This window comes from Vitis riparia, chromosome 8 (assembly GCF_004353265.1).
Source record: "Vitis riparia cultivar Riparia Gloire de Montpellier isolate 1030 chromosome 8, EGFV_Vit.rip_1.0, whole genome shotgun sequence".
NCBI classification, from domain to species: Eukaryota; Viridiplantae; Streptophyta; class Magnoliopsida; order Vitales; family Vitaceae; genus Vitis; species Vitis riparia.
Genome location: NC_048438.1, coordinates 20,523,615 through 20,543,176, shown reverse-complemented (window position 1 = coordinate 20,543,176; position 19,562 = coordinate 20,523,615). Strand labels below are relative to the sequence as shown.

At 37.2% G+C, this 19,562-nt stretch overlaps 4 protein-coding genes across 5 annotated transcripts; 2 read left to right on the top strand and 2 right to left on the bottom strand.

Annotated features, from left to right (window-relative positions):
* The first annotated feature begins 8,325 nt into the window (after nucleotides 1–8,325).
* LOC117919848 lies at nucleotides 8,326–10,607 on the top strand. 2 transcript variants are annotated; one of them, XM_034837125.1, is made up of 4 exons: nucleotides 8,326–8,752; nucleotides 8,891–8,958; nucleotides 9,370–9,437; nucleotides 9,546–10,607. In XM_034837125.1, exons 1-4 carry the CDS (start codon nucleotides 8,486–8,488, stop codon nucleotides 10,202–10,204), a joined length of 1,062 nt encoding a protein of 353 aa, XP_034693016.1. In that variant the 5' UTR covers nucleotides 8,326–8,485; the 3' UTR covers nucleotides 10,205–10,607. The 2 variants fall into 2 exon arrangements, with proteins under 2 accessions (XP_034693016.1, XP_034693017.1); XM_034837126.1 differs by having other exon boundaries at nucleotides 8,327–8,506.
* Nucleotides 10,608–13,317: 2,710 nt separating this feature from the next.
* Nucleotides 13,318–14,193, bottom strand: LOC117921168 (diacylglycerol kinase theta-like). Its single transcript, XM_034838978.1, has one exon. The coding sequence runs from the start codon at nucleotides 14,163–14,165 to the stop codon at nucleotides 13,575–13,577; it is 591 nt and encodes a 196-aa protein (XP_034694869.1). The 5' UTR covers nucleotides 14,166–14,193; the 3' UTR covers nucleotides 13,318–13,574.
* Nucleotides 14,194–15,411: 1,218 nt separating this feature from the next.
* Nucleotides 15,412–16,753, bottom strand: LOC117921008. The gene has a single exon (XM_034838743.1). It carries the CDS (start codon nucleotides 16,723–16,725, stop codon nucleotides 15,628–15,630), a length of 1,098 nt encoding a protein of 365 aa, XP_034694634.1. The 5' UTR covers nucleotides 16,726–16,753; the 3' UTR covers nucleotides 15,412–15,627.
* Nucleotides 16,754–18,169: 1,416 nt separating this feature from the next.
* LOC117921079 lies at nucleotides 18,170–19,051 on the top strand. The gene has a single exon (XM_034838866.1). It carries the CDS (start codon nucleotides 18,182–18,184, stop codon nucleotides 18,938–18,940), a length of 759 nt encoding a protein of 252 aa, XP_034694757.1. The 5' UTR covers nucleotides 18,170–18,181; the 3' UTR covers nucleotides 18,941–19,051.
* Nucleotides 19,052–19,562: the final 511 nt, after the last annotated feature.

The window sequence follows — 19,562 nt, the reverse complement described above, 5'->3', positions numbered from 1 at the left end:
GTTTTAGGGGTTTATGGGTCTTAATGCTTGGTTGATGGTAATGACTACAAAAGTGAGAACCGTGTATTGCATCATGGTATACTTCTCAACTCTTTTACTTACAAAAAAAGTTGGAAGGTATTTTATGTACACACCCACTATGAGATCATTGTCATGATGAGTATTTCAAAGAATGTGATGGTGATATGATTTTCTATAAATGAACATTTCATATCGAGGTACAAAAGATTATAGTATCATTCACATGATACACTTCAAAATGAAATTCGAGATTGCTAATTTGAGAGTACTACACTAATAATAATAATTAAGGGTCATCCTTAAAAATTACAAATGATTAATAATATTTTAGATATTATTGATGAATATATATTAAAAGTAACAATGAGGTGTAAATTCTTGATATATTAGCCTAAGATAGATATCCAAAGGGGGATGAATTGAGTCTTGATTTCTTTTTCAAATTTTAACAAATATGAATTATGATGAATGTAAAGACAAATAAATGATAATATATTAATAATAGTAAATAATAATTGTACATATATATAAAAAGATTAAGAAAGAGAAAAATGCAAACTCAATATTTTATAAGGATTCAATGTGCTCATTGTTCTCTTGAATGGTTTTAAGAGGTTTTATACATATTCGACAAGGGTTGAAAACCCTCTAGTTCTAGACTGCATGAAAGCTCGATTTTGCTTTCATCAAAATTAAAAGGAATTAAATCTTGGTTTCACATGAGGGTATCATGCATCATACACAAATAAGGGTTCGATTTGCTAATTATTCTCTTGAATGGTTTTAAGGAGGTTTTATACATATATGATAAGTTGAAAACCTTCTAATTCTACACCACATCAAAATCCAATTTTGCGATAATCCAAACCAAAAATGAATTAAACCTTGGTTTCACATGAGAGGTCAGTTGTTACTTTATTTATCATTTATTACTTTATTATAATTACTATATAATTAATTAATTAAACAATTAAAGTACCAAATTACTAAATCAAATATTTTAAATTTTATAAAAAAGTTTATCAAAAACATTCAAAGAAATTTACCAAAAGAATTTTTTAAAATAACAATAAATTTCATTAGAAAAATTTCAATAATTCTAGTAATTTTCTAGAAAAAATTCAAAGAATAAAACCTCTTATTTAATAATTATCTATTGGATAAGACTTCACCACTACTATCAAGTAAATATATGTATTTAATGAGAGCTTGATAGTTTATAATTAAAAGTAAATATAATATTTTTTTTTATCATAAGCAATTAAATAAATCTATACTTTATAAAAAATTAAATACCACATAATTCAATATATAATAAAAAAATTCAAAATTCAAAATTGAAACTAAAGGAATCTTCCAATCAGAAATTTATTTAATATTTATTAAATATAAAATTAAAAAAAAAATCAAATAGATAATAAAATAAAAAAACAAATTAGGATGATGGTTTCATGAAAAAAAAGGAAAAAAAAAGGATGGATATTCAATAGATTTTATAAAAGAAAAGATATTATTAATTTTTTTTTTAATTTCACTGAAATCTTAATACTGAAAATAAGTGATTTTTTCCCAAAATATTTAACTATAAATATTTTTTTATCTTTTTAAAATTCAAATTTTTATGGGTGCAAAATATTCCATTTTCTTTTCAATTTTCATTTTTTTCACTTTTTAAAAGTTTCTTTTATATATAAATAAAAATAAAAATAAAAATATTAGAAAGCTTCTAGGCTTCTAGCCCAATCATTATTTTATTTTATATTTTTATTAGAAAATAGACTTCTCGGAAATAAGAACCATAAGCTGGCATGAAGTTGACTACGGCACAGGCATTTAATGCATGATAGCTAAATAAATCAATATGCACTGCAGTGTCTACTTTGCCCCCCTCATAACCCCACTTTGGGCTCAACCACTGGCATTGGGCCCCACTTTGGGTTCGACCACTAGAATTGGGCTGGGATCTGGGAATTGGGCTTCAGCCCAGTAGAATGAGGATAAGAAATTGGGCAGACCATTTCATTAAATTTTTTTTATGAATATGATAACACTTATAAATGTGAAATCACATCAAATTTTCTTTAAAAAGCTGAGGTAATGAAATTGTACTGCAATAGTCTGCCGATTGTTGTTTATGGGTTTGTCTCTTTTTTCTTGACTTTTTGCTATCATTCTTCAATCATCATGGCAAAAACCATGAGACAATTTAATTCTAGTCTGCTTTCAAAATATTTATTTTTATATTTTTTTTGGAAAACCTACAAGTTAATTAAAGATCTAATTGATAAATTTAATTTTTCACATGGAATTTACCTCTACAGATATGAACTTTTACCCCATCAGTCAATGCCTACCTAATCTTTGTTCCATTTTTTTTTTTCCAAAAGAAAATTAAAAAAATAAACAAATGAAAAGAAAGAAGAATAGATTATTGCACTTGGCCGGTAAAATTTACCTAATTACACCACTCCTTAGGCAAGAAAATTTTGAAAAACTATCTCGAGACATTACCCTTCAAAAACAGATTCGTAGGGTGTGACATCGAATATCATCATAAAAGATTTGATTTATTTTTATTAAAGTCAAATTTGTTTTAAGATGAAATGATCAAAAGTCATGGGTGTCAGCTCACAGGAGGTTCATATTGGGGTGCAATAATGCCACTCCTTCACCAGAGCCTCATATCGAATGCCATAAAGCCGGATCCCACAATTCTAGTCCAAAGCCGACTTAAATATTATTGTAGAACAAAACCCAGTTTGGCACCTACCGGACCACCAAGGAAAATGCATCCAGACTGACATCGGCCCCATGTTCCCAATATGCTGCAGTTACTCCTGGTGCATGCCAGATTGAACTTAAAGTTTAATATGAGTTGAAGTCACATAAAAAAGAAGAAGGTATATCGTTCTTTATGCAAAACAAAAGCAATGAACGGAAGAGACAAGAGGGTAGGTAACCAACTAAAAAAGTCCTTATCCCAGTTCCTAAGGAGACACTGATAAAGAGGAGTCTATCACTGCAACATATTCGACCATTTGCTTATGGTTCAATGGAAGGATGAAAGGAGCCTGTAAGTACAGCAGAATGGGCTACTCACTTCTAGTAATTTTGTTCCAAATATTCCAATGCCATCGTCTAGAGCTGATACCTCCCGCATACCTGTGAAGTGTGGAAATTGAGGGTGAATTGATGTAGTTGAAAGATGGCTGTACCAGAAGATCACCCAAAAGTGAAATGACATCAATTTTAATGTTCTTACAGGAAGCTGAGGTAATGCAATGGTAGTGCAATAGCCTCTCAGTTGTTGTTTTTATGGGTTTGTCTCTGTCTAATTGACTTGTTGCTAAGTTGCTTCATCCTTGAGGCTTCAACTATCGTGACCATATTTCAATGAAATAATTATAACCACAAACACTTACGCTTGATTCTATTGCTTTTCAATCTAATTTATTCTTTTGCATTCAATACCATTTTTCCATGCAATACTGAATGTCATAGTTTGTTTTCACTTAAGTAGATGCAAAACAAGACTAATTACACTGAAAATATAATTAAAATAGGAAAAATATGATAATGAAACAAAAATTTGACCAACTTATAAAAATACAAGCGTAATAACGTGATTAAGATACTTACGACTTGTTCAAATTATATGTTAAAATTTAAAAGTAAAAATTAAAATGACATTTGATAAATTTAAATTTATCATTTAATTTTTACTTGAAATATTAAGGTTTAATATTTTTAAAATTATCTTGACATGTTTATTTTTATTAATTCTAAATAACAAATTTATTTGTCCAACATTATATTAAAGATGCCAGAAATTCAACATCACCCTGGAAACCTAGTCCCCTACCATCGTCCTATTACAATTTGGTAGCCATCCACCACTTGACATGCACGTCTTTGACTTTTCCAAACTCTCCTTCCCATGCCTTCCTGCCTATATATCCCCTGCTTCCATGGTGCGACAACCAAAAATTACAAACACCCACGTGAAAATTTCTGTAGAAGATGATGTATACATACAAGTAAAAGTCGTATTAGGGGTTTTAAGTAAATTGAAGGAAGATAATATGGGGAAGAAAAGGGTGTGAGGAGCAGCAGTTAGGGTATGCATACTACGCACTGAGGGTTTTGTAGAAATGGGGTTGAGTTTATGGTGGGGGACTGGGGAGGAGTGGAGAGTGGAGAGAGAAGATTAAGAATACGAGGTATGAGGAAAAGGAAAGAGAACAAAAGAGAAAAGGGGGAATCTTTTCCGTGAAAATGTAAGGGTAAAAAAAAGGTGAAAACTGGGAAGAGTGTGGATACCTTAATTTACCCACAAAACTGAAGTGGAACTACTGTTAATCTAGCTGTATCTGTTGCCAGTTGCCACTCCCTCCACTGGAACAGTCCAATCTCCCCTCTCTCTTTCTCTCTCTCTCTCTCTCTCTCTCTCTCTCTCTTTCTCTCTCTATTTCTCTATTTGACTACATGCATGTTAGCACGTGAAGCTGGTCCCCAGCTGCAACACCCCTTTGCTAAATGTGCACCCTCCATTCACTTTGTTATGTGGTGCATCTATACCCCCATTAATTCTCTACTCGTTTTCCCTTTTCTTTCATGGGGTCCAAGCCAAGCCAATCTCAATTTTATGTGGTTGTACATTTTCTTCATCTTCTTCTTGTTCTCCTCAACCCCAAGCCAATACTATTCTGGTGCACAACCTGATATTGGTCTGCTAGTTCCGCCATTGCAGATCCCTGTTCCCATGAAATCATCAACATCTGTTTCTGTCCGAAAAAGAGAGGGCAACCGATGAATTAAGAGATGCATGGGGATAAGATGATAAAAAGGATAGACGAAAATGTGCAAAAGCTCTCTTTGCCTTCGCTGTTCTATGAGTCTTTTTCCTTTTGCACATGGCATCGTCATTTCCTTTGGCATTATTCAACAATTCAGAACTTAATTTGAAAGCCATATTTACACCCAGATGTTTCAGGACGGGAAATCAGAATAATGAATATGAAGATGGGAAAGAGGGAGAAAATTAACAAGAGATGCTTATGGTATGATGATAAAGAGGGAGGAAAAAGGGAGGAGTACAGGAATTTGATGAATAATAAGAAATGCAAGAGATGGTGCAGTTATGGCATACGACAATGGAGGTGCAGTTGCGATAATAATGGCAAAGGAGAGGCTTAAATCCATGCACTTTTCCCTCCATTGCAGGGTGTTGTTGCTGATAGATTGAAAGCAACTTGCAATTGGGAATATAAAACAATACATTTAACATCTGTAGAAGATCAAGATCACATTGTAAATTAATAGGCATGACTTCATCAAACTAAGTCATGATTTTATGGCGCTAGCTTTTCTGAGAAAACCTTGAGCCTAGGCTTGGCGGGGCAACACACGGCTAGGGCTCTGCTTCTGCTTTTGATGGTGCGGTTTTCTTCTCCTATCAAATCCAACTTCCTTCTCAACTCCACTTTACAAGTACTTCACCACAGTATAGTAGACTCATCAGATCTGGTTCTGGTGCCGAAAGAGTAGTAGATCTATGATCTACATCAAACTCACTACTCCCCTTCTGGACCCACACACACTCACCCAAACCTTAAAGGTGAAACCCACCACCCCCCATCCCCCACAAAATAAAAAAGTACACACACAGCATGCCATACCAGCTGCATCATACAATGATGCCATAAATTAATATATGAATTTTGAATCAATCAGGAGAGTATTACGCTTTTAGTAGATAAACAATATATTTCAGTGGGAGATTGATCAACAATATTCTCTTTTTATCATTTCAGGTGATACCTAGCCCCATAGTGTCAATTGCTTTTGGTCTTCTCATGAGCATTGCCACATATATCTGCAGACGGCCGGCAGGGTTTGATGGCTAAAGACTGGGTCCAACCGTTCGAATATTATTATTATTCAAAGGGCTGCTTGGGAAGCTAGAAAATCAAATTAAAACAATGGGGTGGGCATCGGGCATTAGGCATTAGGCATTAGGCATGAGGCAACATCACTTCATGATCCAGTAATATTGATTTTGTGGTATGCATTGGCCCATCAAAGTGTTGGTCCCAAAGCTATACGGAGAGGCTCCGAATGTTCAGATAATACCCCATAAACTAATGCGTCTACACACACACATATATTTTTATTTATAAATAAGGTCAGGGCCTAAGATTCCCCATCAATTCCAGTATTCCATCAGTGTGGGCCCTTAAGAGTACGACATGCACATCCGAGATCCCCATAAAACTAGCTCATTTCCCCTCTTCTTTACGCTTGCTTTGCTCTTCTAATCTTCTGCCTCCATCAGCACACTAATTAATTTCTTTAAATTATCATGGAATGCCATGCCATCGGATATATCTCGTATTCTTGTTAGACAAATCTTATGTATTTGTGCTCCATGGGTATCTATGCTTAGCTTAGGAAATACACTTCCATATGGGTATTTATCCATTTGAGGAGCCAAATTTTGAGAGTTTTAAAGCTTGGGTTCCATGCATGCTTCTTTATTTTATGAGATAAAATTGTAAACTCAAACTAAACCTCATCACAAAGACCCTCTTACTTGACCTTTTACTTCTATTTTGTATGTTGACTATACACACCCCTCTTCTTTTCTTAACATATGGGCTTGAAATAAAATGCCATTTGAGCTCTCATAATTTTTTCCAAGCACATGGTCGTACTTTTGATTATTTGTCCCGTTTAGGTATCTTTAATAATCAATTTGTTGGAAAATAGTTAAGTGTCACATGATTTTAACCTTCCCCTCCTAAGTCAAGAAGAAAAAAACACAAAGCTTGGCTCTAACCTTGTGGGCAAGGTCCGAATCTCTTGCCTGCCCTACAAATCCTAGATATGGACCTTTAACCAAGTATGGTCTACTCGTGTATGTAGGCTAGGGCCCAAAATGTTTGGGTCGGTTGCAGAACCCACAACCTTTTATTTTATTTATTTATTTATTCCTAAAAAACAAATTTAAATATGAGTATCCAATATCAATAAAATGATGTTAGAATGTGTTTATTTTTAATATTTAAAAAATAAATATTTTCAAGAGTGAGAAATGCTAAAATACTTCCCACAGTCGTGGAACGCATTCTTAAAATATAACAGGAGGGATGATGGCGATGATGGGCGCGTGAGAGAAGAGTGAGAGTGGGGGTGGGTATGAATTAGAATGTGGTATAAGGTGAAAGACTGAAAGAAGTGAAATAGAGGAGGAGAGGTGGAGCATCTGGGTCGTTGTTAAGAGTGGGACCCACACTTTTTCTAAAAAGTATAAACGATAAAACTACCCACCTCCCACCATTTTGTATTCTCCCCCTCCACCCTGTCTTCCCCTCTCCGTACCCTTGTCTTCCTTTCTCTGTCTTTACCTTTCACCTCCTCCCCCGGTTCCCTACTCTCCCCTCTTAATAGACTTAATGCTTCCTTCTACTAGAAAATGGCAAAAAAGAAAAAAATCTTTATTTAATTCATGTAAAAATAATAAGAAAAATAAAATATATTAAAAATTATTTAAATATTATAAACTTATTTATTCTTTATATAAAAATAAATTTAAGGAAGCATGCAAAAATTATGAGAATTTAATTTATTTTTATTAATTTTCTTCATTTTCCTTTATTTTTTAAAGTATTTTTCTTGAAGCTTTTTTTTTTTAACTTGGATTAGAGAATAAAAATTAAAAAGAAATTAATAAGAGAATTATTATTTTATTATTTAAAATTTAAGAGAACATATTAAAAAAGGAAATAAAAAGAGAAAAAAAAGTTTAAATTCAATAGTTTTCTTCATGAGTTTTCCCTTTTGGGAAAAAATTAAAACTTTTGAAGATATGAAAGTTTTCTAATAATTTTTTCTATATTTAGTTATTCTTACTAGTTTCTACAATAAATAAATAAAAATAAAATTTGAAAAGTTTTATTTTTATTTTTTATTCTTTCATTTAGACCCAATCCTTAAAAGATGTCGTAGAGGTCAAACACTTTTCCAATCTTTTCAATGTAAAAATTAATACATGGATTTATTATTAAAATTTTTAATCCAGTGAGTCTTTTATATGGCAAGCCATTGAAGTGGGTCCAAAATTTTCAAAATCTCATTCAAACGTCGTCGTTTTGGCTGTCAGATATCCACCGTACGTGCCAACCGCTCCGTTACAGCCACCTTTTCATCCGGTGGCCGGTCACCATAGACACTTGCCATGTCTCCACACGTGCGCCCCTCCTACTATTCTCGCTATTCCTCTATGCTCTGTGTGTGGTGCAACAAATAAAAGCTAGAGAGAGAAAGAAGAGAGAGAAGAGAGTTATTAAAGAGAAAATTTTCTTGGGTTTGCAGTATGTTTTGGGTTTTGGGTGCATTCTTCTCTCTCTAAATCTGAGCTGTGAAAGATCAAATCTCTGAGAAACCACCATCTTATCTAGCAGCTATGAGGATCAGGCGACGCCAGGTACCGTTTCTTCTCCCTCCTCCCCCGCCGGCACCGCCTTCAGATCTCCCTCCCAACCCCTCTCCGCCGGTGCAACACCACAACCACCACATGGCCTCTCACCCACATGAAAATCTGTCTCCACAGCAACTCCAGACCGACCACTTCCGCCCACCGCCGCCGGATCAAGCGAATCAACGTGTCTCGCCTATGGGAGCCGGAGCCGACGGGTGGGATTGGCCGGAAATGGAGAAGAAAGAGTGTTTGGTTGGTGGAATAACCCCTTTTTCTTTCTTTTTCTCTTTGTTTTTATTTTTTCTTTCCTTTGTTTTTGTTTGTAGAACTGCACTGTGTCTGGGTTTGATTATAGCTGCAACCATGATTTGTTTGTTGTCGTTTTTGCAGGAGTTGGGAGGGGATGAAGAGGTTGAAGATGAGGGTTTGAGAGATGGAGAGAAGAGTAATGATACCAGGTAAGAATGACAGAAAAGTTACCCATGTTCTCATCTTTCATCAAATCTCGTAGTAAAAAGGTGAAAAGAGTGAGACCCATATATAATTTGATTTCCATCTAAAAAATATAAGGAAAAAAAAGGGGAAAAAACTGTAAGTGGGAAATACTGTTGAGGTGTTTTTATATCAGCTTTGGCTTGCCACCATACCTTCACATCTATCTAATCTTAGTCTTTTTATTTTTATTTTTTCTCTCCTTTTCTTTTCTCCGTGTTGCCTAAATAAAATGCCCATGCGGTGCACATTAGCATGCGATGCTGGTCCCCAGCTATAATACATCATCTTGTGTTTTGCACTCATATTTTTTTCTTTTCCGGACTGTAAATTTTGTGTATGTGGTTGTGGATCTTCTGGGTCTTGCTCATTTTTAGGAAGGGAAGCATCTTTGGTGCAGAAACTGGTTCTGGGGTTGTGCCATTTTCAAGTTCTTCTGATCAAGGTAAAGATTTCAGTATCGTATTGTGGTAAAAAAGACCAAGAATGACCACAAGATTAGCTAGTGCTGAATGTTGTTGTTGATGTTGTTGCTATGGTTGCACTTGGGCAGTTGGAAGGTGGTGTGAGGGAGAGAAAGCGTTTCCATTGAAGAAGAGAAGAGGGAGCTTTGAAAGGGGAGGAGGAGTAGTGCCGATGAACCAAGAAACGATAATGGAGAAAGAGAAGAAGATGAAGACCAAGATGAAGACCAAGATGAACAAGAAGTGTGTTCAGGAAAACGATGATGAGGAGCATGGATCAGAAAGAGAAACCAAACAAGGATTTGATAGCTCCACCACCACCACGACCGCCGCCGCCTCCAGTGCAAAGAAGAGGTCTAGAGGTGGTGCACTCATGGAGGGATCCAGGTGCAGTCGTGTTAATGGCCGAGGATGGAGATGCTGCCAACAAACCCTTGTGGGCTACTCTCTGTGCGAGCATCACCTGGGCAAGGGAAGGCTGAGAAGCATGAGCAGTGTCCGAAGCCGCGCCATCGCCAGGAATCAGACCCAGGAATTATTCAACCCTTTATCACAATTACCCCAGAAAAACCAGGAGCAGGAGCATCCTCTACAGGAAGATAGAGCAGACGTAGCTGATGATGAGAAGCCATTCACGGGTGGTGCAAAGAAGAGGGTGAAGATCGGGATGGTGAAAGCTCGATCCTTGAGCAGCTTGCTAGGTCAACCAAGCAGTGCGGTTGCAGTTGCTGCTGATGATAACAAGTAATGAAGGCAATATTTCATGTGGGGAGGGATTGAGTGAAGGAGAATCAAGCTAGTGCAACTACTATCATTTTGTTTGGGATTTTCCCAAGTGTTGAAGAACAAGTCCCCTTTATCAAGTGCCCTCACATTCTCACTGTGGCCTTATTTTATGAGTGATGGGTCTAATAGTAAAGAAGCAGCTCAGATTTTTCATTTTCTTTTTCAGTTTAATGGATATTTTGGGCCAGGAATATATGTACTTCTATATCTTTTCTTATATTTTGTGGGGAGCCACTGCAAAACTCCCATCTCTCTCTTGACTCATGCACTGCACTCACATGCGCTGCAAACTGAATTTTGATTTAAAAACTACAAGGAAAAGATCAAGATTTGTTGAATGGATGATCGATCCATCAAGCTGTTAATTTTGATTTGTATAAATTGAATGATCATGTTTATCTTAATTTGTTGATGAGAATCTGGAAAGTTCATGTTGAATTTTGACAACTTGGAATATGTTATTGAATCAAATGATGTTCCAACGTGTGGATGTTGAATTACATCATTTATTCTTTTATTTTTTCAACATGATCTTTTGCAATTTTTTAAGCGTCTAAGTATTGTTTCTTTATTTTTATTCTTTCATCTACTTAGTATGAGGATTATATACCAAATAAAAGCAGTCTGGAATTGAATCCTCTCAAAAGGTTGGTTGTAGTTTCCATTTAGTTTCCTCTATATTACTTTGATCGTCACTCATATCACAAAATAAAATATGAAAAAGATAAAAAAGAAAACAAAAAGAAATTAAGGGTTAATTAAAGATAACAAAAATGGGTCCATGGAAATATAGTTGGAAGCTAGGTAGAATGATAGTTGTATAGAATTCTAAATATAATGTTGATTGAGGGCATGTTTGAAATGTTGAAACTATGTCTAAAAGATTCATTTTCGTGAAAATTAAAAGTCATTTTTATCATAATTAATTTTGATTTTATCATTTTTCATATGGTGTATTGAGTCACTTTTATTTCCTATCCTTATTCTTATATATTTACATTTATTTAATTTCAATAAAATGTATATTAAAATGATTTTTTACATATATGATCATGATCATGATCATGACAGGCAATGGGAATTCTAGGTGACCAAACTCAGCAATTTTTCAATTAGAAATTAACTTTAATACCATCCACCATTATTGTCTTACATTAACCTTGGTAGACGCAACTTTAGAACAGGTCTGCACATTTTGTTCAGGGACATGGGATATGACATTCATTAGGCAGGAGTTGTGATAATAATAAATAACTAACAAGGGTGCAATTCTCTCTCTCTCTCTCTCTCTCCATCTATCTATCTATGTTTTGTTTCTCACCATTTTTATGCCAGAATCCGAGTATCTACATTGGATATGTTAACCAGTAGAGCAGCTGAAAGTCTCCAAGAGTATTGGGATTCGAAACCTAACATCAAAAGGAGATACAACCATTCTGTACTAATGTTTGTACCTCCTTCCCAATGCCTAAACCTGCTTGGTAAAACCCCTATATATATTTCTTCTAAGAATGAACCAATATTTCTGGGTACCTCATTTTCCATAGCTTTGACTAGTTCAAGATTCTTTAAAGATGACTTGTTGGGTGAGAAAATGAATGTTAAATTAACATTTCCAACCAGGATAAAACAATTATTTCCATTTCCTGTTACTTCAATGTCAGTAGAAGAGTTGGAAGGATGTGAGTAATTTACTGGATTCCTTCTGAGGCTTGAATATTTTTTAAACTGAAAGAGCTGGGCTTCCTACCAATTCATATGAAGTGGTTCATGCGCTGGAGAAAATAGCCCAAACATGGATGGCTGGTTGTGGGGAGTCAACATCAGTGGGGTTAAGCTAACAAGAAATGAAGCGGTGGCTATGGTGAGAATTTTTGGCTTGGCATTATTGTCCTAAACCAGCAAGGGTAAGTTTTAGGCATTGGAACTGTTGATGGTTGGTATAACAATACAAAAGATATTAATGGTGAGGTGAATAACAGTGACGCGGTTGGATAACAGTGACGCAGTTGGACTCTTGTGTTCTCCTTCCATAAGATGTAGCTGAAGAATGATAAAATCATAATTATAATCTTTGGAAGTGATTGTGGCACATTCTCTCACCTCCTTGACCCACAAGTGGAAAACTGTCATGACACCTGAAACCCCGGCGTAATGCCTGATGGGGTCTCAAGCTTCAAAAGAATCTTCTAAGGCCTAGTCACATATGAAGTCCCAAGGGCCTGGTAGTGAGAGCTTGTTAATTCCCCAGTACTCTTTGATGGGGTCTCTGGATTTATTCTACCTTAAAGCCACTATTTCTTGATTGGATATTGATTTTTTTCTTCTTCTTATTTTATTTTATTTTGATTCATGAGAGAAGATTTCTCCTGCTTTACAGTAAGTCTTGGCCAGTGTGGTATAGTACATCATGGGTGAGGAGTGAAGGCCTCAAAAGAAAGCTAATTTGGAGAGGTTTTACTCATCTTGATATCATTTCTCCTTCTATAAAATGACCCTCTTTTCTTATTGGTATGAGGTTGAAGCTACCAACCAGAAGAAGGGAAAAAGCAATTAGAAATATTGCTGTCTTGGGAAGGTGAGGTTACAGTTACAGCCAAGCTGGTGCATGGCAGAAACATAAGAGAATGAGCTTGGGCATGTTAATGAGGAAAAGCACAATCATTACCTAATTGATTCGACCTTATGCATATTTGGAGGCCAGGGTGTCTTGTTGAATATATGGGCTCCAACGTGGTGTCTTGAGTTTTTTTTAGTGGATCTAGTGTATCTGGAGGATGTTGATATATGGTGGGACTCATTGTTTGCTTCCCACCTTGCAGAACTGTAAAGCTCTCTCAGATTTTTGAGAAAACCAAAAATAAAAATAAAATTAACAGCAGTGATGTTGATTAATTACAAAGACAGTGGTGATGATGATGAAGATGACAAGAGCCTTCATACAAGGGAAATCGCATGTAGTGAAACATATGAGAAAGCATAAGGAAAGTAAAATGAGAAGTAAAATGAGAATGCCCAATGAGAATAGCATAGCTGCATAGCCAATTTCCCGATCAGTTGAGTCAGAAACCTCCCAAGAAACCTTGCAACACAGCCATTCTTGCTTGTTGGGCCATACCATCTACCATTCCTTTAACAACATGCCCCATCACTCCATCCCTGTTAGTATGAGTGAACCGAGGAATTGGATCTCTCCCATAATGATACCTTCCCATCACACCATCTCTAGTCCTGGGAATTGAGTATTGAGTTTGGATCCATGGGCTCCGCATCCCACTTTGAGACCAACTCGCAAACCTATGGATGGGTTCCGAGGACTTGGTAGGTGTGTTTTAAGGCTTACCCAGTTGCTGTCGTTCCCTTTTTTGGACCTTGGAGGTGTGTTGGAACTGGATATCAACCAAGGCACAGCTCATGTGGGCGTCAAATTGACAGGAGTTACACCTGTAGAGCCACTGCTTTGAACCAGGATCTTGGCAAATATCACACAAGAATTCCTCGTTTTTGTAAGGAGAGCCCGACCACAGGTCGAGAGTATGGTGATGAGAGCTGTGATTGACTGATGTAGGCAAAAAAGCACAAAGATTGTGTAGATCAATCTGACACTCTGTGCAGTGGTAGCTAAAGCCAGTGCCAATTTCCCTACAAGCATCACATATGAAGGCGCCTCCTGGGTAAACTGGGTTTGGAAATAGAAGAAGGGTGTGGTCTGGATCAAAGGGATGGTTCAGTATCTCGGGCATCTTGGAGCAAGGCTTGTGAAGGAAGTAGTTGCAGGTATTGCAACCATAGACCCACCCTGAGGCTTCAAATTCACACCCTGAACAAGTCACTGTTTTGGTAGTTTGGTCCTGCAAATTCATCCGTTTCAAAGGATGTTCATGGCTGAAATGGTGAATGATGGGATCGAAGTTCATCCTCATCTCTCCTAGACTCTACTAACTTTTCTCTTCTCAATCAATATTAACACTCATAGCTTTGCCTTTTTGCAATATATAAGAACATATATAAGAATCATATAGCTAGGATGGAAAAGGAATTTCCTTTGTCCTTGATTCGCTTTCCTAAAAATTTTTGTTTATGGAATGTCATTTTCCATCCCCATCAACTGTGTTCACACTGCTCGATCACTCAGCTTCCCAAAGTGATAAACCGGCTTCTCCTTTGTTAATTTCATTCAAGAGGCATTGTGCTTTGTAACTATCTATGATTGTAAAAGGAAGGATGACTAAGCATTGATGTTAAATATAGGCGTCGGGTTCTTGTTTGTGATTTATACATTTGTATAAACTAATTTGGCCTTGGTATCGCTGGTTCAATCAGAGATCAGCGCTAATTTGAAGTTCAAGAGAGACAAATATGCTGTCTAAGCTAATTAAGCTTGAAATCTAAGCCAACAGTTGGTATCTGATATATAAAGTCTTCTCATGCATGGATCAGGATAATTTCAGACTTGTTTGCTTAATAGATAGTCTATTTCCAAAAAAACATCTACATCAAACAGCTGATGAATCCATGGATTATATATTGGTTTTAGGACTGTTATTGATTATAGATATGGCATACGCGTTTCCAAACTATCCTTTATGTGCCCAAGAAAAGGCTCTTGGGGAATAGCTAGACAATGCAAAAGACAGAAGCTAATGCAAGTTTATTATTATACTATTTGTGATTTTGTTGTAAATTAGCGGTTTGTTTGTATCCCCTTAATAGCAACATTGATCTAATTGAGAATAGATAATTAAGTAATTCTTGTTTCTGTATCTTTTCTCCATTAATCTTTCATCGAAGAAAAAGGAAAATACCAAAACTGAGATCAAAGTCTTTGTTTTCCTTCGAGTTCAGAAACAATCTCAGCCCTCTGTCCTCAAAAGCTTGCGCACATCTCTTATTCCATGGAAACATAAAAATATATTCAGGTTTTTACCGACACTTTGTAGCAGTCCATCGCAGAAAATGTCGATTAATTGAATCAATTAGCTTTTCATCTCTGATTTAGGCTCATGAGCCCATTGTGAGGCTGTGTTGATCTTATGTTTGATTGCCTAGTCACTAATCACATGAGGGCAGTAAAAAATATCTGCATTTACCAGACTTTCCATGAACAGAATAATAACTGCAAATAATTTAACAAAATGGCTGGTAGATCCCTTTAATGTAACTCAAACATTGTTGAAAGATGGCAGTGCAAGAGGCTATGCATACTTCTGGGAAAAAACCCACTTCACTTTTTCTCATAAAAACAAATAAAAAGTACACAAGTTGAAATTATTCACACTGGATTTAGATAAGTGCTAGTCTTCCTACTTCGGTCCGGGGACATTAATCAAACCATACATGAGGCAGTGAGATACATATAGAACTTCAGTTACAGGCATTGGGATCTTAATAACCTGGCCCATCGTTGCCAAATCCCCCCGCAACACCATGGACAATCCCTTGTCCTACCGCCTCCCCCATTCCTGTAACAACTCCAGCTACTACAAGCCCAGCCATTCCAGCCCCAAGAGCACCTTGAGCACCACCGACCCCAAGACCTGGCTGAGTAGGATACCCCATACCTTGGTTACGTAGTGGGACCATTCCCATTCCCATTCCCATTCCTCCTGGCTGAACATATCCTCCTTGGTTAAATCCATAGTTTCCAGTTTGGTTAACATATGCCCCACCAGGCTGCATGACATTACTAGGATTAGCATATGTTCCACTTGGGCCGATTGGTGTGCCGCTGGTTGCAGAACTCATCATGTAACTGTTGTTCATTGGATTCTGAACTTGGTGCTGGTTCATATAACTTCCATTCGGCTGCATAATCTGATTTTGATTTCCATAAGTGGCACACTGGTTAGTTTGTGGGGCAATGGCCTTAACATTGTTGTATGCTGATGGTATTGGAGCTTGGGAGGCTGAGACTGAGGGACTCTGGTTCTGGGGCTGAGGCGGTTGCTTTGGAGCAGCGGTGCCTGCACAACTGAGGTGCACGTCAAACTCACACCCGCTGCAACGATAAAGCCAATGATCAGAACCAGGGCTTCCACATATGTCACAGCGAAAGACTTTGGGGTTGCCATATGGCGGGGAGAACTCGAGTTCTAGTGTGTGAGGATGCATACTATTCACTTTTGTAGGTGGGAGTTGTGTACATAAGGTATGATAGTGAACATGGCAGATGCTGCAACTGTAGGAGAAGCCCGAGCCATGGAAGCCACAAGCTTTACATTGGAAGGAAGGCAAGAGGAGGAGGTCCAAGTCATGGTTAGGGTCAGCAGGGTGTTGGAGTGATCTTGGCATGTTGTAGCAGGCATGGTGGAGAGAGTAGTTACAGGCTCTGCAAGTATAGTAGTTCCTTCCAGGGACTATCTCAATCTTGCACCCTGAACACATTGAGTGGTCTGCTTCACAAAAGGCAGTGAGTTCCAGTGGGTGGTCATGGCTGAAATGGCTGAAATTAGGCTTTTCGGCCTCGTTGCTGAGCTTCCCCATCTCTCTCTTTCACTCTCTTCAGGCTAGGATGGAGGAACTATAGAGAATTTGATCTAAAACTATTGAACTAAACTTTAAAATAACAGGGATGATGGAAGCTTAGATGTAAACTAGGTAGGTGTTTTAACACTTTCTGCAACAAAGTCTTGATTTCACACTTAGAAGGAAAGGTTGCTTTCATTTAGGTTGTTTTCATCAAAGAATTAATTTTTCTTCCAGTGTTATGATCTTGTTGCCATTCACGATATTCTCAGAAAAAACCACCAAGAAGCTGCCTCGAGGAAGATGCCAAAGCAAACACATCGATATGTCTATGTTCACTATTCCTCCACGACTCCATTTTATCTTTTAATTCCCATCATTTTCTGCCTATGCTCTTCCATTTCAAAAGACAATGCAATTGCCAACCTGAAGTAGCCAACCGTTTTTCCCTTTTTCCTGTTTTACTTTGGGCAAATTATTTACATCATTTATCTCAGCTTTTTTGAATTTTCAACGGTTGAAACAGGGCTCAAACAAGTAGTGTCACCACAAAATTTTTAACCATTTTAAAATTGGGTTAGTTCCATCGACCTTCTCAAGGTTTCGGCTAAATATGCTTAACTCAATTGGTTTCAGATTTCATCAAATATCTCCCGTATCTTTTTCATTTAATATTTTTACTCACTTTCCCTCTAATTCAAAATAAGGAAGGTATTTGAGGAATTTTGAAACCAATGGGGACCAGCTGTATTCCAAGGGGGTTAGTTGCATTCCAAGGTTGAAGTTGGATCTGAAACTGAGTGAACGGATTACTTTCCCTCTAATTCAAAATAAGGGAGGTATTTGAGGAATTTTAAAACCAATGGGGACCAGCTGCATTCCAAGGGGGTTAGTTGCATTCCAAGGTTGAAGTTGGATCTGAAACTGAGTGAACGGATTTCTATTCTTTATATATATATATATATATAAAATAATAATAAATGAATAATGACATAATGAATCAATTCAAATATTTCTGGTTCACTATCCATGCCAACTCAAATCCGGGTTGGACTCGCCCAACTTCCATCCTCAAGAATAACTGTAAAATTTGGACCTGGTCATTGAAGAGTTGAAAGAATTAAAGCCTAAGAAAGGGGCATCCAAAAGTCAATATCCATGGGAGCTGCAGTTTCCTAAAGCTTTCTGCAAGTCAACGGATTCATTTTTTTTTACTGCAATTGAAGGTTCCAGCCCACCTAAATGGAGAATGTCCAGCCAAATTTTTCACTCTATTATTCTATTTTTCCCCAAAGTCAAGTTATCAATCAACATATCATCCTTACCTAACGCCTGTAAACATCTACAACTTGACTTTTATTTAGTTTTTCCCCTTTCCCATTGATCAATGAACTTTGACTTAGCTCATATGAAAAAATGGCTACAAATACTTCAGCTCTGGATCACTGCAAGGAGGGGTTCAGAGAAAGAGAGAATGGAGTATAAGCATTTCAACCATGAGCACAACTTGGCAATTTTTGAATTGCAGGCGGGAAATGGAATCCACTGCTCAGGCTGCCGGACACTCTGCTCGGACTCTGCATACGCCTGCTGGAAGTGCGACTTCTTCCTCCATCTGGAATGTGGGAATGCGAACCGGGCGATGGAGCACCCATCGCATGAACTGCACCATCTCACCCTTGTGCCATACCCCACTTACTCTGCTGGCTCCTTCGTCTGCAATGCCTGTGGCGCCCCGGGAAGTTCCTTTTCCTATTGTTGCTCGCTCTGTGAGTTTGATCTCCACATCCGATGTGCTCTCTTGCCGGCAATTATCAGCCACTGGGCTCATCCCCATGAACTCAGCCTCACTTATGGCCTCGGCCCACAGGCCAAGGTGTCATCGCCGCCCAATGCTTGTGATACTTGTCACAAACTAGTGGACAACAAGTTATGGACTTATAGCTGTGGTCCATGCAAATTTCAGCTACACACTTCTTGTGCCACACCAGAGATGGTGCCGATTTCATATCAGGCTGATGGTGTCTCAGGGAATGCAGCAGCAGAGGCGGGACCCGGCTTTTACAAGGAAGAGAATGGTAGTGGAAGTAGTCAGAATGGATCAAAGCCAGCAGAAGTGGAAGACCCAGTTCTTGCAACTCAACTTGAATTGATGAGACTTCAGCAGGAGTTGGAACTCAGCAACCAGCTTGCAAAGATGATGGCTTCATATAATCTGAGTTCTCTTGTTTAAAGTTGTGGAAAGCTTAGAGGCAATGTGTGACTTCCTTCCACAAGATGAAAATAAGTGTAAAAAAAAGAAAAAAAAAAGTGTAATAAATAAATCCCCAGTATTCCCAATCTACTTCCAATGCTAGAATCTAAAAGAAAAATGTATTACGTAGTCTAAGAGGGCCCATCGAACTGTTGGTATGATAAAGTCCATGTTACAAAATAACGAAAATAGATAATAAGAAAAATAAAATAAAAACATATAAATTACATGAAATACCCTAAATGAGAAAATTGACGAATAAATGTTAATAATTTTATGGAGGATTTAAAGCTTTGGAAACTTTCAAAACTCATTCATGGTGGTGGTGGATATCTTGGATTACTTTTCAATTTAATTGAAAAGATAAAAATGTTTCATCATCAACAAAAATTAAGAAAGTTTGACTTTGTCACGAATGTAGACTTGGAATACCACCATCAGAACTTGTAAGAGAATTTGTAAAAGTCTAATTGTAAATATGGCATAACTCTAGTTTGAGATTAAGGAAAAAAAAAGTCCATGGTTTTCTAGAAATAACGGACTTAGGGAAAAATCGATGATGATTATTTTAATACCAAATATGTGTTGTCATTTTCTTGCG

What these genes read in the sequence shown, in the direction of transcription:
- LOC117919848 (XM_034837125.1), top strand. Translation starts at nt 8,486, where the DNA reads ATGAGGATCAGGCGACGCCAGGTACCGTTTCTTCTCCCTCCTCCCCCG. An exon ending in TGGAGAAGAAAGAGTGTTTG is followed by an intron (nt 8,753 to 8,890) that starts GTTGGTGGAATA and finishes TCGTTTTTGCAG; the next exon opens with GAGTTGGGAGGGGATGAAGA. An exon ending in TTCAAGTTCTTCTGATCAAG is followed by an intron (nt 9,438 to 9,545) that starts GTAAAGATTTCA and finishes GCACTTGGGCAG; the next exon opens with TTGGAAGGTGGTGTGAGGGA.
- LOC117921168 (XM_034838978.1), bottom strand. Translation starts at nt 14,165, where the DNA reads ATGAGGATGAACTTCGATCCCATCATTCACCATTTCAGCCATGAACAT.
- LOC117921008 (XM_034838743.1), bottom strand. Translation starts at nt 16,725, where the DNA reads ATGGGGAAGCTCAGCAACGAGGCCGAAAAGCCTAATTTCAGCCATTTC.
- LOC117921079 (XM_034838866.1), top strand. Translation starts at nt 18,182, where the DNA reads ATGGAGTATAAGCATTTCAACCATGAGCACAACTTGGCAATTTTTGAA.